This window comes from Panthera onca, chromosome B2, assembly GCF_046562875.1.
Source record: "Panthera onca isolate mPanOnc1 chromosome B2, mPanOnc1 haplotype 2, whole genome shotgun sequence".
NCBI classification, from domain to species: Eukaryota; Metazoa; Chordata; class Mammalia; order Carnivora; family Felidae; genus Panthera; species Panthera onca.
In genome coordinates, this window is record NC_138343.1 from 30,984,436 (window position 1) to 30,999,288 (window position 14,853).

The following is a 14,853-nucleotide window of genomic DNA, read 5'->3' on the forward strand; positions in this document are numbered from 1 at the left end:
ATTTGCAGAGATGACACGATATTCCATAAAGAAAACCCAAAAGACTCCACCAAAAAAAACTGCTAGAAATTATTTAACAAACAGTAAAGTTCCAGGATACAAAATCAACATACAGAAATCTGCTGCATTTCTGTACACCAATAATGAAACAGTAAGAGGAGAAATTAAGGAATGAATCCCATTTATAGTTCTACCCAAAGTAATAAGAGGCCTAAGAATAAACCTAACCAAAGAATTGAAAGACTTGTACTCCGAAAACTACAAAACATTAATGAAAAATTGAAGATGACACAAAGAAATGGAAAGACATTCCACACTCATGGATTGAAAAGACAAATATTGTTAAAGTGTCTATACTACCCAAAGCAACCTGCATTTTTTTTTTATGTTTAAAATTATTTTTGGGGCGCCTGGGTGGCTCAGTCGGTTAAGTGGCTGACTTCGGCTCAGGTCATGATCTCACGGTCCGTGAGTTCAAGCCCCGTGTCGGGCTCTGTGCTGACTGCTCAGAGCCTGGAGCCTGTTTCAGATTCTGTGTCTCCCTCTCTCTCTGACCCTCCCCCGTTCATGCTCTCTCTCTGTCTCAAAAATAAATAAATGTTAAAAAAAAATTTAAAAAAAATTATTTTTTAATTTTAAGTTTATTATTTAATTTTATTTTTTAAAATACATGATTTATTGTCAAATTGGCTAACATACAGTGTGTAAAGTGTGCTTCTGGTTTTTGGGGTAGATTCCTGTCCAACAAGTGCCCTCCTCAATGCCCATCACCCATTTTCCCTTCTCTCCCACCTCCCCCATCCACCCTCAGTTTGTTCTCTGTATTTAAGAGTTTCTTATTATTTGCCTCCCTCTCTCTCTGTAACTATTTTTTTCCCTTCCCTTGCCCCATGGTCTTCTGTTAAGTTTCTCAAGATCCATATATGAGTGCAAACATAAGATATCTGTCTTTTTCTGACTGACTTATTTCACTCAGCACAATACCTTCCAGTTAAATCCATGTTGCTGCAAATGGCATGATTTCATTCTTTCTCATTGCCAAGTAGTATTTCACTGTATATGTAAACCACATCTTCTTTATCCATTAATCAGTTAATGGACATTTAAGCTCTTTCAATAATTTGGCTATTGTTGAAAGTGTGGCTATAAACATTGGGTACATGTGCCCCTATGAATCAGCACTCCTGTGTCCTCTGGATAAATTCCTAGTGGTGCTATTGCTGGGTTGTAGGGTAGTTCTATTTTAATTTTTTGAGGAACCTCCACACTGTTTTCCAGAGTGGAAAACATTCCCACCAACAGTGCAAGAGGGTTCCCATTTCTCCACATCCTCGTCAGCATCTGTAGTTTCCTGAGTTCATTTTAGCCATTCTGACCAGTGTGAGTTGGTATCTCAGTGTGGCTTTGATTTGTATTTCCCTGAGGATGAGTGACGTTGAGCATCGTTTCATGTGTCTGTTGGTCATCTGGATGTCTTCTTTGGAAAAGTGTCTATTCATGTCTTCTGCCCATTTCTTCACTGGATTATTTGTTTTTCACGTGTGGAGTTTGGTAAGTTTTTTTAAATATATTTTGGATACTAACCCTTTATCTGATATGTCATTTGCAAGTATCTTTTCCCATTCTGTCGGTTGCCTTTTAGTTTTGTTGGTTGTTTCTTTTGCAATGCAGAAGATTTTATCTTGGTGAGGTCCCAATAGTTCATTTTTGCTTTTAATTCCCTCGCCTTTGGGGATGTGTTGAGTAAGAAATTGCTGTGGCTGAGGTCTAAAAGGTTGTTGCCTACTTTCTCCTCTAGGGTTTTGATGGTTTCCTGTCTCCCATTTAGGTCTTTCATCCATTTTGAGTTTATTTTTGTGAATGCTGTAAGAAAGTGGTCTAGTTTCATTCTTCTGCATGTTGCTGTACAGTTCTCCTAGCACCATTTGCTAAAGAGACTGTCTTTTTTTACATTGGATACTCTTTCCTGCTTTGTCAAAGATTAGTTGGCCATACATTTGTGGGTCCAATTCTCGGTTCTCTATTCTGGTCCATTGGTCTATGTGTCTGTTTTTTGTGCCAATACCATGCTGTCTTGATGATTACAGCTTTGGGGTAGAGGCAAAAGTCTGGGATTGTGATGCCTCCCACTTTGGTTTTCTTCTTCAATATTATTTTGGCTATTTGGGCTCTTTTGTGGTTCCATACAAATTTTAGGACTGTTTGTTCTAGCTTTGAGAAGAATGCTGGTGCAATTTTGATAGGGATTGCATTGAATGTGTAGGTTGCTTTGGGTAGTATTGACATTTTAACAGTATTTATTCTTCCAATCCATGAGCACGGAATGTTTATCCATTTTTTTGTGTCTTCTTTAATTTCCTTCATAAGTTTTCTATGGTTGTCAGCATACAGATCTTTGCCTCTTTGGTTAGGTTTAGTCCTAGGTATTTTATGATTCTTGGTGCAATTGTGAATGGGATCAGTTTCTTTATTTCTCTTACTGTTGTGTCAGTATTGGTGTATAGAAATGCAACCAACTTCTGTACATTGATTTTGTACCCTGCAACTTAGCTGAATTGATGTATCAGTTCTAGCAGCCTTTTGGTGAGTCTTTCAGGTTTTCCATGTAGAGTATCATGGCGTCTGTGAAAAGTGAAAGTTTGATGACTTCTTTGCCAATTTGATGCTTTTGATTTAATTTTGTTGTCTGATTGCTGATGCTAGGACATCCCACACTATGTTAAACAACAGTGATGAGAGTGGGCATCCCTGTCACGTTCCTGATCTCACGGAGAAAGCTCTCAGTTTTTCTCCATTGAGGATGATATTAACTGTGGGCTTTTCATATATGGTGTTTATGATTTTTAAGTATGTTCTTTCGATCCTGACTTTCTTGAGGGTTTTTATTAAGAAAGGATGCTATATTTTGTCAAATGCTTTTTCTGCATCTATTGACAGGATCATATGGTTCTTATCCTTTCTTTTATTAATGTGATGTATCACACTGATTGCTTTGTGAATATTGAACCAGCTCTGCAGCCCGGGAATGAATCCCACTTGATCATGGTGAATAATTCTTTTTATATGCTGTTGAATTCAATTTGCTAGTATCTTGTTGAGAATTTTTGCATCCATGCTCATCAGGGATATTGGCCTGTAGTTCTCCTTTTTTGTGGGGTCTTGTTCTGGCTTGGGAATCAAAGTAATGCTGGCTACATAGAATGAGTCTGGAAGTTTTCCTTCCATTTATAGTTTTTGGAACAGCTTGAGAAGGATAAATACTAACTCTGCTTTAAATGTCTGGTAGAATGCCCCTGGGAAGCCATGTGGCCCAGGATTTTTGTTTGTTGGGAGATTTTTGATAATAGTCCAAAGTGTTGGACTATTCATGTTCATTTGTTTCCATATGTTTTTGAATTTCTTCTTTAATTGCCTGGTTGATCCATTCATTCTTTAGTAGGATGTTCTTTAACCTCCATACATTTGGAGGTTTTCCAGACCTTTTCTTGTGGTTGATTTCAGGTTTCATAGCATTGTGATCTGAAAGTATGTATGGTATGATCTCAATTCTTTTATATTTATTGAGGGCTGTTTTGTGACCCAGTATGCAATCTATATGGAGAATGATCCATGTGCTCTCGAGAAGAATGTGCATTCTGCTGCTTTAGAATGAAAATTTCTGAATATATCTGTCAAGTCCATCTGGTCCAGTGCATCATTCAGGGCCATTCTTTCTTTATCAATTTTCTGTCTAGATGATCTGTCCATTGTTGTAAGTAGAGTATTAACCACATTCTTACTAATAAGATTGCTTATGTGTGTGATTAATTGTTTTATATATTTAGGTGTCCCTGAATTGGATGCATAGACATTTGTAATTGTTAGCTTTTCTTGATGGGTAGACCCCATAATTATTATATAATGCCCTTATTCATCTCTTGTTATAGCCTTTAGTTTAAAATCTAGTTTGTCTGATATAAATATGGCTACTCCAGCTTTCTTTTGACTTCCAGGAGTATAATAGATGGTTCTCACCCCCTCACTTTGAATCTGAAGGTGTCCTTAAGTCTGAAATGTGTCTCTTGTAGACAGCAAATAGATGGATCTTTTTTTTTTTAAATCTATTTGGGTACCCTATGTCTTTTGATTGGAGCAGTTAGTCCAATTACATTCGGTGTTATTATTGAAAGATATGGGTTTAGAGTCATTGTGTTATCTGTAGATTTCATGTTTGTAGTGATGTCTCTGGTCTCTTGTGGTCTTTGCAACATTCCACTCACAGAGTCCCCCTTAGGATCTCTTGTAGGACTGGTTTAGTGGTGATGAGGTCCTTCAGTTTTTGTTTGTCTGGGAAAACCTTCTATTATCTCTCCTTCTATTCTGAATGACAGGCTTGCTGAATAAAGGATTCTTGGTTGCATATTTTTCCTATTCAGCACATTGAAATTTCCTGCCACTCCTTTCTGGCCTGCCAAGTTTCAGTAGTTAGGTCTCCTACTACCCTTATGTGCCTACCCTTGTAGGTTAAGGTCCGTTTGTCCCTAGCTGCTTTCAGAATTCTCTCTTTATCTTTGTATTTTTCAGTTTCACTGTGATATGTCATGCAGAAGATCAATTCAAGTTATGTCTGTAGGGTGTTCTCTGTGCCTCTTGGATTTCAATGTCTGTTTCCTTCCCGTTTGGGGCAGTTCTCAGCTATGATTTGTTCAAGCACAACTTTGGCCTCTTTGTCTTCTTCTGTAACTCCTATGATATGGGTATTATTATGTCATTGAATCACTTAGTTCTCTAATTCTCCCCTCATGGTCCAGAATTTTTTTTATCTTTTTCCTCAACTTCATCTTTTTCCATAATTTTATCTTCCATTTCACTTACTCCCCTTTGCCTCTTCAATCCTCACTTTCACCATCTCTAGTTTATTTTGCACCTCACTTACAAGCATTTTTTATTTTTATTTTTATTTTTATTTTTTCAACGTTTATTTATTTTTGGGACAGAGAGAGACAGAGCATGAACGGGGGAGGGGCAGAGAGAGAGGGAGACACAGAATCGGAAACAGGTTCCAGGCTGTGAGCCATCAGCCCAGAGCCTGACGCAGGGCTCGAACTCACGGACCGTGAGATCGTGACCTGGCTGAAGTCGGACGCTTAACCGACTGCACCACCCAGGCGCCCCTACAAGCATTTTTTAATTCATCATGACTATTTTTTAGTTCCTTGACCTCTGCAGCAATAGATTCTCTGCTGTCTTCTATGCTTTTTCCAAGCCCATCAATTAATTTTATGACTATTATTTTAAATTCTTGTTCAGTTATACTGTTTATATCTGTTTTGATCAATTCTTTAGTTGTCATTTCTTCCTGGAATTTCTTTTGAGGAGAATTCTTCTGTTTCATTATTTTGGCTAGTTTTCTGTCCCTCATGCATTTTAAAAGCTTGTGATGTATCCTGCACCTGCAAGCACTACTATATTAAAGAGGGATCATACACTGTACAGGGCCTGGCCCTCCAGGAGGTGTTTTTTGGAGTGTGTTACTTGTTCTCTGTTGGTGTGACTCTGGTTGCTTTATCTCTGTACTGGTAGTGATGTTTTGAACCCTCCACCTGGTGTGCTTTGATTTGATGATTGAAGTAGCCCTGGAAAAGAAAATAAACATACAAAAACAAAACAAAACAAAACAGAAAAAACCAAAAACACCAACTACAGAAAAACAACGGGGTGGGGGCATTGTTGATGGAAGAGGCCTTATCCCATACAAAGAGAGAAATGACAGGGGCTCAGAAAAAGACAAGATCATTGACCAGGCAGAGAAACTATATGGTTTAATCCAGAAAGAGAGAGAGAGAGAGAAAGAGAAATAAAGAAGGAGTTATAGAACAGAACAGGTATAAAGAGAATAGATTAAATATGTCTGCTTAAACAAACCAATAACCAGAATAACCAGACTAGGAGAGGGAAGAAATAAGAAGGATAAAAGGGAGAAAAAAATATATATGTATAATAAGAATTGTCTGAGAATTAAATCAGAAAATGCAAAACCGCTGGGTGCCTTGCAACTCGTGGCAGTGCTGGTCTGGAGGAGGGGCTGTCTGGTTTATCAGTGTCCATTCCATTCCACTAGACATGAAGTTACCAGGCAAGGAGGGGTGTGGTTTGGTGTAAGCGGGTCCCACCTCTATTGTGGGCTCACTGTCCCTTCCCTGAAGCCCCGCCTTACTGGTGATGGGGAGAAAAATGGCAACACCCCACTCTCCTCCATGAACCAGTTGTCCCAAACTATTCTGTACAGGCCATCCTCACAGTGCCCTGGGCACGAATGAGGCGGTTTGTCTCATTCCGACCACTCCAGTGCCTCCCTGGTGCTCAGCTGGGATGTAAATCCCGGATGTCTTAAAGGGTCTCACACTGTGCACCCTGGTTCCGGAGAAGTGCTGCTCCATGCCGCTGATATATGGCTTCTGGCTGGCGGGCACAGGCAGTCTTGCCCTTTGAACCGTTATATACCCTCTTCCCACAGTACTCCAGAGAAGGGATTGCTTTTTCCCACTGTGGACTGTGCCTCTGAACTAGTTAGCCCAGACTGGCTCCCCTCCTCCTCAAAGGTGGGAACAGGGCAGCCAGCCCCAGTCCAGAGCAAGCCCCTCAGTTAGATAATGGATCTTTGTCCATTCCGGTCAGTGGTTTTTCTTTTGTCCAGATACAGTCCTATACTCCCCCCAGCTTCTCTTTCTCTTCCCTTTGTCTCTCCACAGAAGGGGATCCCTCCCATCTGTGCTTCTGCAGCCCATTTTATCTCTACCCAGTTTGCAGTCATGTACCTATGGCCTGCCAGATTGTCCCCTTGGGCTCCTGGAGACATCTTTGTCACTCTGCAGCCTGGACTCTTGAAATTCAAAGTTCTTTGGCCTCAACACTGCTGTGTTTGAGGGACCAGGGAACTTTGGGTCCCCCTACTTCTCTGTCATGTTGTATCTCCTCATAATCTGCATGTTTAATTCAGTCCCTATCAAAATACCAACAGCATTTTCTATACAAATTTTAGAAAAATTTCTATGCACATTTTAGAAAAATTTGTATAGAACTTCAAAAGACCCCAAATAGCCCAAGCAACCTTGAAAAAGAAAAGCAACTCTGGACGCATCACAATTCCAGACTTCAAGTTATATTCCAAAGCTATAGCGATCAAAATAGTACAATGCTGGCAGAAAAATAGGCATACAGGTCGATGGAACAGAATAGAAAACCCAGAAATGAATCCACAACTGTATAGTCAATTAATGTTCAACAAAGCAGTAAAAAATATACAATGGGAAAAAGAGAGTCTCTTCAACAAATGGTGTTATGAAAACTGGACAGCAGTATGCAGGTTCCTCAAAAAGTTAAAAATGAAACTACTTTATGATCCAGCAATTGCACTACTAGGTATTTACCCAAAGAATAGAAAAATACTAATTCAACGGGATACATGTACCCTGTTTATAGCAGCATTGTCTACAATAGGCAAATTATGGAAACAGTTCAAACTGATGAATGGATAAAGAAGATGTAGTATACATACACAATGGAATAATACTCAGCCTTTGAAAAGAATGGAATCCTGCCATTTCAAATGACATGGATGGAGTTAGAGAGTATTATGCTAAATAAAATGTCAGAGAAAGATAAATACCATATGCTTTCTCTCATATGTGGCATTTAAGAAACAAAACAAACAAGTAAAGGAAAAAAGAGAGAGAGGCAAACCAAGAAACAGATTCTTAAGTATAAAGAACAAAGTGATGGTTACCAGAAGGCAGCAGGATGGGGTCATGGGTGAAATAGGTGATGAGGATTAAGGAATGTCCCTGATGTGAGGAGCACCAAGTATCACATGCAAGTGTTGAATCAGAATATTGTACACCTGAAATTAATATTACACCATATGTTACCTAACTGCAATTTAAATACAAACCCATCCTGCGAGGGTCCAGAAGACCTATCTTTCACCAATACTTCAAGAAATAAGTTTGCAAGGGGTGCCCCAGCTAAAAAAAAGAAAATGTGGTACACACACACATGCACACACACACAGAGGAATATTATTCAGCCACAAAAAAGAAGGAAATCTTGCATTTGCAACAACATGAATGGACTTTCAGGGCCTTATGCTCAATGAAATAACTCAGAGAATGACAAATAATGCATGATCTCACTTATATGAGGAATCTAGACAAACAAAAACCTGAACTCTTGGATACAGAAAACATCCTGTAGTTGCCAGCGATAGTATAGAGAGTGGGTAATATGGGTGAAGGTGGTTAAAAACACAAACATCTAGCTATTATTAAATAAAGAAGTCAGGGGGGGTGTGCCTGGGTGGCTTCTGTCAGTTAAGCAACAGACCCTTGATTTCAACTCAGGTCATGATCTCACAGTTCGTGAGAAGGAGCCCCGGGTCAAGTTCTGCACTGACGATATGGAGCCTGCTTGGGATTATTTCTCTTTCTCTCTTCTGTCCCTACCCTTCCTCCTCTCTCTCTCTTTCAAAATAAATGAACCTAAAAAAAAAAAAAAAAAGGAGTCATGGGTATGTAATGTACAGAATGATGACTACAGTTAATAATACTCAGGTATATTTGAAAATGCTAAGAAAGTAGGTCTTACAAGTTTTCATGACAAGAAAAAAGATTTGTAACTATGTATAGTGATCAATGTTAACTAGACCTATTGTGATCATTTTGAAATATGTAGAAATATCCAATCATTATATGGTATACATATAACTAATATCATGTTAAATATTAATTATTTCTAAATAAAAAACTATTGGCATAAATTCTAGACTATTATTTAAACTGAAAATATAATAATAGAGGAAAAGGAAAAAAAACCTTACCAATTGGTTCAGCAAATCCTGATTCAGAGAAAAAACTACTGTCAGTTCTAATTATAATGTCATATATTATCATATTAACAAACAATTCTCCTGTGGCTAAGTGTCTGGACTCTTTTTTAGATTTTAGCCATATTCATTGCAAATATATTTTCAGAAATTATTTTCCTTTGTTTTATATTATTTATAATGCCCAAATTGGAATTTTGGGCTAAAATATATGCATAATTAATTATTTTAAAGACTTTTTCCTTAAAAAATTTTTTTTAATGTTTTTTTTGAGAAAGAGAGACAGAGTGCGAGAGGGGGAGGGGTAGAGAGAGAGAGAGAGAGAGAGAGGGAGACAAAGAACCCGAAGCAGGCTCCAGGCTTTGAGCTGTCAGCACAGAGCCCAATGTAGGACTCAAACCCACAAATGGTGAGATAATGACATGAGCTGAAGTCGGATGCTTAACGACTGGGCCACTCAGGTGCCCCAAGTTGTTACTTGTAAATCTAGAGGTAACTAAATCTAGAAACATACATACAAAAACATACATTTTTTTGTCCGATAACCTCTCTGATCTGTTTATGCTCATGAAATACAAATTAAGAAACATATCAGAGTAGTTACAATTGGAATTCATTTAGTGACCTTTGAGGCTTGGACATTCTCCAGATATTTAGTTTGACTTTTCTGTTGGGTGAATTAACTGTACATGTTCTACTGTTTCTCAATAGGAATGTTGCTAACCTATAAAAATGACACAAACATTTTTGGTAGGTCAAACTTGCACTAGCATCTACAGTATTATTTCTACATAGTTGGTGTTGTTGGTGTCCCTGCTGTGTTCTAAGGGAAGATCTGGATGGTTAGGTTTAGGGTCTCCTTACTCTGGTAGAAGAACAAAGCAAATGGTCTTTCTGGAGCCTATTAAGCTCTTACATTATTGCCTATTACAACAGGTTTATATCATTTTTGAGCAAGTCAAGAAGTTATACCTCTTAGTCTCTATTCTTATTATATTTTTTGTTAACTTTCCCCATCTGTTTGCTTATGTTTATGAATATCACATTGGATTTGGTATCAAAGACAAGTTTGATAATGGCATTTCTTTTAATATGTATGATCTACTAATTTTTATTCTTAATTTTTTACAATATCATTTATTATTTATCACTATCACACAGAGAGGAAGAGTAGAGAAATATTAGAATTGAGTTTTAGACCATTGACATGGTAATAGCAATAGGGAGTAAAACTAGTTTACATTCTATGAATTTTAGGATTTCAAAAGGAACTTACTAATGGATGATGCAGGTTCTTTAAAACAGAAGGGAAAAAACCAGAAAAATAAAGACATAAATAAGGTGTAGTATATGAAAATATATCCAATAAAGGAATTTCTCTACGTTTTGAGTCAGAACAAAATTGTTACTTATGCAATTTTCAGAGGGTGCCTCCAAAAAGAAATGCAAAGGGATTTCAAAACAATTGAAACTACTTGTGTTTAATGAAAGATTATTTTAATACATGATTAATCCTGGACATTTGAATGTTCTGTTTGAAGGACCTCTGTTGAGACAGACTCTTCTTTGTGTATTTCATCTTTCTTATCCAGGGCAAAGAAATATTCAAATCTTTTAGGAAGGTGGGATGATGTTACAGTAGTATCTATCACTCTATCTTTTTCTTTCAAAACTGGACTCTTGTTTTCTTTACCGATTCCTTATACATTTTGTTTTGAAAAGGATTTTTATTTGCTTTGTGATCTTTAGTCATATAATAAATGCTTTTAAGCTTTCCTGCAAATTATCAGTAATCTCTAAAAAAGGCTCACTAATGTGAGAGGAATACGGGAAGTAAAACAATAACATTAAGATTTGCAAAGTGGATTATGGCTATGCCAGACTTATTTATCAAAAGATCTTTAGGCACATATTTTTCCAGATAGTATCCACATAAAAGTAACTTACTGGAAATGTTCTCAATGGTTCCTGAAAAACAAAAACAAATAAGGGAGATTGGTTTGACCTACTATCATAGGCCTCCCAAAAATACTCCTTTGTGTTGTTTTAACATCTAGCTTCTAAGCCATCTACGATAACCTTTCATTTTGGAATTTCTTGCAGAAACATAGGTCTGTGGACTATTCTTGTATTCACCTCCTCCTCAATGTCTTTACTGACGTTTACTGTACTGTATGTAAAGTTTATTTATCTCTTTAATTCCTTCTTCCTTCCCTCTCCTTTAATTCAAAGACTAATTTCCTTCCCTGTGTCCATTGCATTTCACCTAAAATGTTGGTATTTTTTTCTGTCCTAGTATGGACATTTAATTTTTTTAAATATACAAACCAGTTCTCTTGATATAAAAAGAACAGTGTATTTCTCAGTTTATTCTTTCTACAAACCAGTTGTACAAACCAGTTGTTAATCACTGATGACTCTAAATTAACTTTTGATCTTCTGAAAGTGAAAAATCTATGAATAAAATGTTATGCACGTTGCAGGAGTCTAGTACATACGGGTGTTACAAATAAGACAAAAACTTACTGGGAAGTGGTACAGCTCTACCTGAAATACAAAACAAGTAAACATTAGCCCTTTTCATTAGCTTATTATTGGACTTAAACACTTGGGTATCTTTTGAAATGATGTGCCAGAAATACCAAAACTACTGTCATCTTGTCCTTGTAAATCCAGAGAAGGAAGCTGTCTATTAGGGGTGTAAAATACACAGTCCTGGGATAGGAAAGAATATTAGAGGAATGAAGTCTGTGTGCTCAAAATATATTTAACTCTCCCCCCCCCCCCCCCTCCACACACACATCACAGTGACTGATTAAGTTTTTCTTCCCAGCCTCTGAGAACTTTCAGAGACTGGAAAACCACTGCTTATCTAACCTTGGTTGTTTGCTATTTTAGTGCATTTATTTTTTCATTTCCTTTTTTATTTTCCTTTTTTTCCAGGTGTCCTCTATTATTTTGAATTTAAAAAGTGGACTAATACCAAAATGCTTTTAGTCTGTGTTTCATTTCTCCCTTTAAGAACTAGTAGACTTTTTTTCCTTGTCAGGAAAAATTCAATGGGGGATGCTTGGAAGTTGGAATGGAAGTCAATGAAAATTAGATCTGTTTCTGCATAACATAATCATGGAATATAATGCCAAAGTAATCAGTTTTGACTCTTCTTTCAGCTTGAAGCACTCAATAATTAAAAAAAAAAAAGCCAAACAAATGACGACTTGTTGGCTGATTCAGAAAATCTTAATTTATAGAAAAACAATTGCCATTTATTATTAAAATATAATATTTTATTACCTTAGCAGGCTAGCTATAGTTTGCTACTTGGGACTTTTCCTAAATTATGCTTAAAACATCTCATGCAGTTGCAAATAGCTTGCTACAATTTTTTTCTTTTGTACTATTTTCTTGGTTCATGTTCAGTGAGTAGCTAGAGGTTAATGATTTTGAAGTCTTGTTAGTTACCTTGAAGAAAAACATAGTGTCTTTCCTACTCCTACAACATTTTTAGCCTTGCTCACTTATTTTTTTTTATTTTTTTAATGTTTATTTATTTTTGACAGAGAGAGAGACAGAGCATGAGTGGGGGAGGGGTAGAGAGAGAGAGAGACACAGTATCTGAAACAGGCTCTGAGCTGTCAGCACAGAGCCTGACGCAGGGCTTGAACTCACGGACAGCAAGATCATGACCTGAGCTGAAGTCGGATGCTCAACCGACTGAGTCACCCAGAGGCCCCTCACTTATTTTTTTAATGTTTATTTATTTATTTATTTATTTATTTATTTATTTATTTTTGAGAGAGCATGAGTGGGGAAAGGGTACAGAGAGGAGTCAGAGGATCCCAAGTGGGTTCTGTGCTGACAGCAGTAAGCCTGATGTGGGGCTCAAACCAGGGAACCTTGAGATCATGACCTGAGCTGAAGTCAGATGTTCAACCAACTGAGCTACCCAGGTGCCCCTAGTCTCACTCATTTAATAAGCACTAAATCATAAATTAATGAAGTTATAAATTGCATTTATTTAATGCTTAATGTTTATTCTTGAAATTTTTCTCTTGACTGATTTCAGGGCTCATGTTCATTAACTACATGAATCTCCATATGTTCCTTGTTGACATACAATGACAACATTTGAGATTCCAAATGGACTGAATCTGGCTTCTCACAGATAACATGCTTTTTTCTTCTGAATATGATTATTTCATGGTCTCACTTTTGTGGGGGAAAAAAAGTGAATTTTCTTTCTGGGGACCATTTAATTTATATTCTTCACCTTTTGCTGTGGCTAAAAACCACTTAGGAGCCTAGCAAAAATCTTATTTAGATTCCCTGCTCATTCCACTTTTATTCACTTTGAATTCAGGATTAAATTATGTTTGATGTTGATAAGAAATTTAGTTGATTAGAATTTCTCATAACTCATATCATCCAATAATCAGTATGCTTAATTCAGAAAATGAACAGACTCATGGATGGGTGTTTCAGGATCTTCTCAGATACAAAGAAAACATAACAAAAAATGTTACTTGTCTAGGACATGAATGCCTTCTTAGAGGCATGGTAGGTTTCCTGGATTAAAATCAAAGTTACTATTTTTTCACTTCCCAGAAGATGTCTTAGAATACAGAAAACGAGAGTAGAGTGAAAGCTCTTTTTACTACTTGACCCATTTTACTGACCTTTGTGTTCTTTGTTGGAGGACATCTGCTGAAACCTCTGTAGAAGTGGGCAAATTCCTTTGGGTGCCCTTATGTCCCCATCTACTGCAGGAAGAAGGTAGAAAAGCTATTAGAAAAGTAGTAAGTTGTTTAAACATTTCAATTTTAAAAACAAAAACAAACTTCTTATGTCTCAAATTGGACTCTCTCTATAGATTCCAGTATATAACAGTGAGGCAAGGTTTTATTTTTATTTTGCATGGATGTGTGGTTCTGTTAGTTAACCTGGTATTTAAACTCTCTTGTAAACCCTCACAATCTAAAAAGTTCTGATTAATAGATGTGTAACCTAAAATGGAAAGTAATATTATGATTTGCAAAGTGATATTATACAGGTCTTCATATACTTGTTTTTGAAATATTCAGATTGAGATAAATGAAAATGACTTACTGTAGGCTTCTTAGAGATTCTTAAAATACAAAAACAAATAGAAGAGTGTGGTGGATTGACTAATGGTCTCCCTATTGTGTTTTCCAAGGTGAGCTTTAATATCTAATTCCTTAGTGCCCCACAGCTTGGAGTCCTGCTGTCATGGCCAAGTAGGGACAGAAATATTGCTTTACACTTAGGTGTATGCATTATGTTTATGTTAGTTGTTAAACTTTCTTGCTAATTACAAAAACAAAAGATCTTAGTATGAAGGAAAGGCAGAAGGAGAAATAAAACATGGATATATATAAAGCTGGACATCTTAGGAGCTAGCATTAACAAAAGCAAATCATATAACTAAGAATTAATTCCAACTTTTCTCAGCTCTTCCTAAGTTAAGGCAGAAACACATGCCTGGGAGGAGACTTCAGGTTTTGATTACACTGGCCTTTAGCAAAAGTACAGCATAAAATCATAATAGTTAATTTTATAAATCACTTGCTAGGTGTTGTTCTACTCTTCACAACAATCCTATTATTCTTCCCATTTTACTGATAAGAAAACTGGGTCCAGTAAGGTAAAGTAAGTTGTCTGAAGTCACACGGTTTTTAATTTGAGCTAAAGCATCCAAGCCTCTGTGAGCCTGCCTTCCAGCATGCGGAACTGCTTCCCTGCATCCCAGTTAGCTGTGTCGGTGCTATAATATTGCAGCTTTGTCTTTCTTTTTTGAAACACTTTATTTTGTAGATGTTTAAAAGTCACACTTTTGGGGCATCTGGGTGGCTCTGTTCGTTGAGTGTCTGACTCTTGATTTCAGCTCAGGTCATGATCCTGGGGCCAGGGGATCCAGCCCCATGCCAGACTCCATACTGAGTGTGGAGCCTGCTTAAGACTCTCTCTCTGTCTGG

The 14,853-nt window shown here is 37.1% G+C and overlaps 1 protein-coding gene across 1 annotated transcript in view; it reads right to left on the reverse strand.

The window, feature by feature from the left end:
* LOC132666288 (uncharacterized) overlaps nucleotides 1-14,853 on the reverse strand; it is a 175,568-nt gene that overhangs the window by 29,363 nt on the left and 131,352 nt on the right. Inside the window, exons 22-26 of the mRNA XM_078446785.2 lie at nucleotides 13,537-13,620; nucleotides 11,387-11,407; nucleotides 10,808-10,828; nucleotides 10,137-10,154; nucleotides 8,855-8,872 (exon numbers count right to left, since the gene is read on the reverse strand). Coding sequence (XP_078302911.2) covers nucleotides 8,855-8,872; nucleotides 10,137-10,154; nucleotides 10,808-10,828; nucleotides 11,387-11,407; nucleotides 13,537-13,620 — 162 coding nt within the window. The remainder of the gene's footprint in view (nucleotides 1-8,854; nucleotides 8,873-10,136; nucleotides 10,155-10,807; nucleotides 10,829-11,386; nucleotides 11,408-13,536; nucleotides 13,621-14,853) is intronic.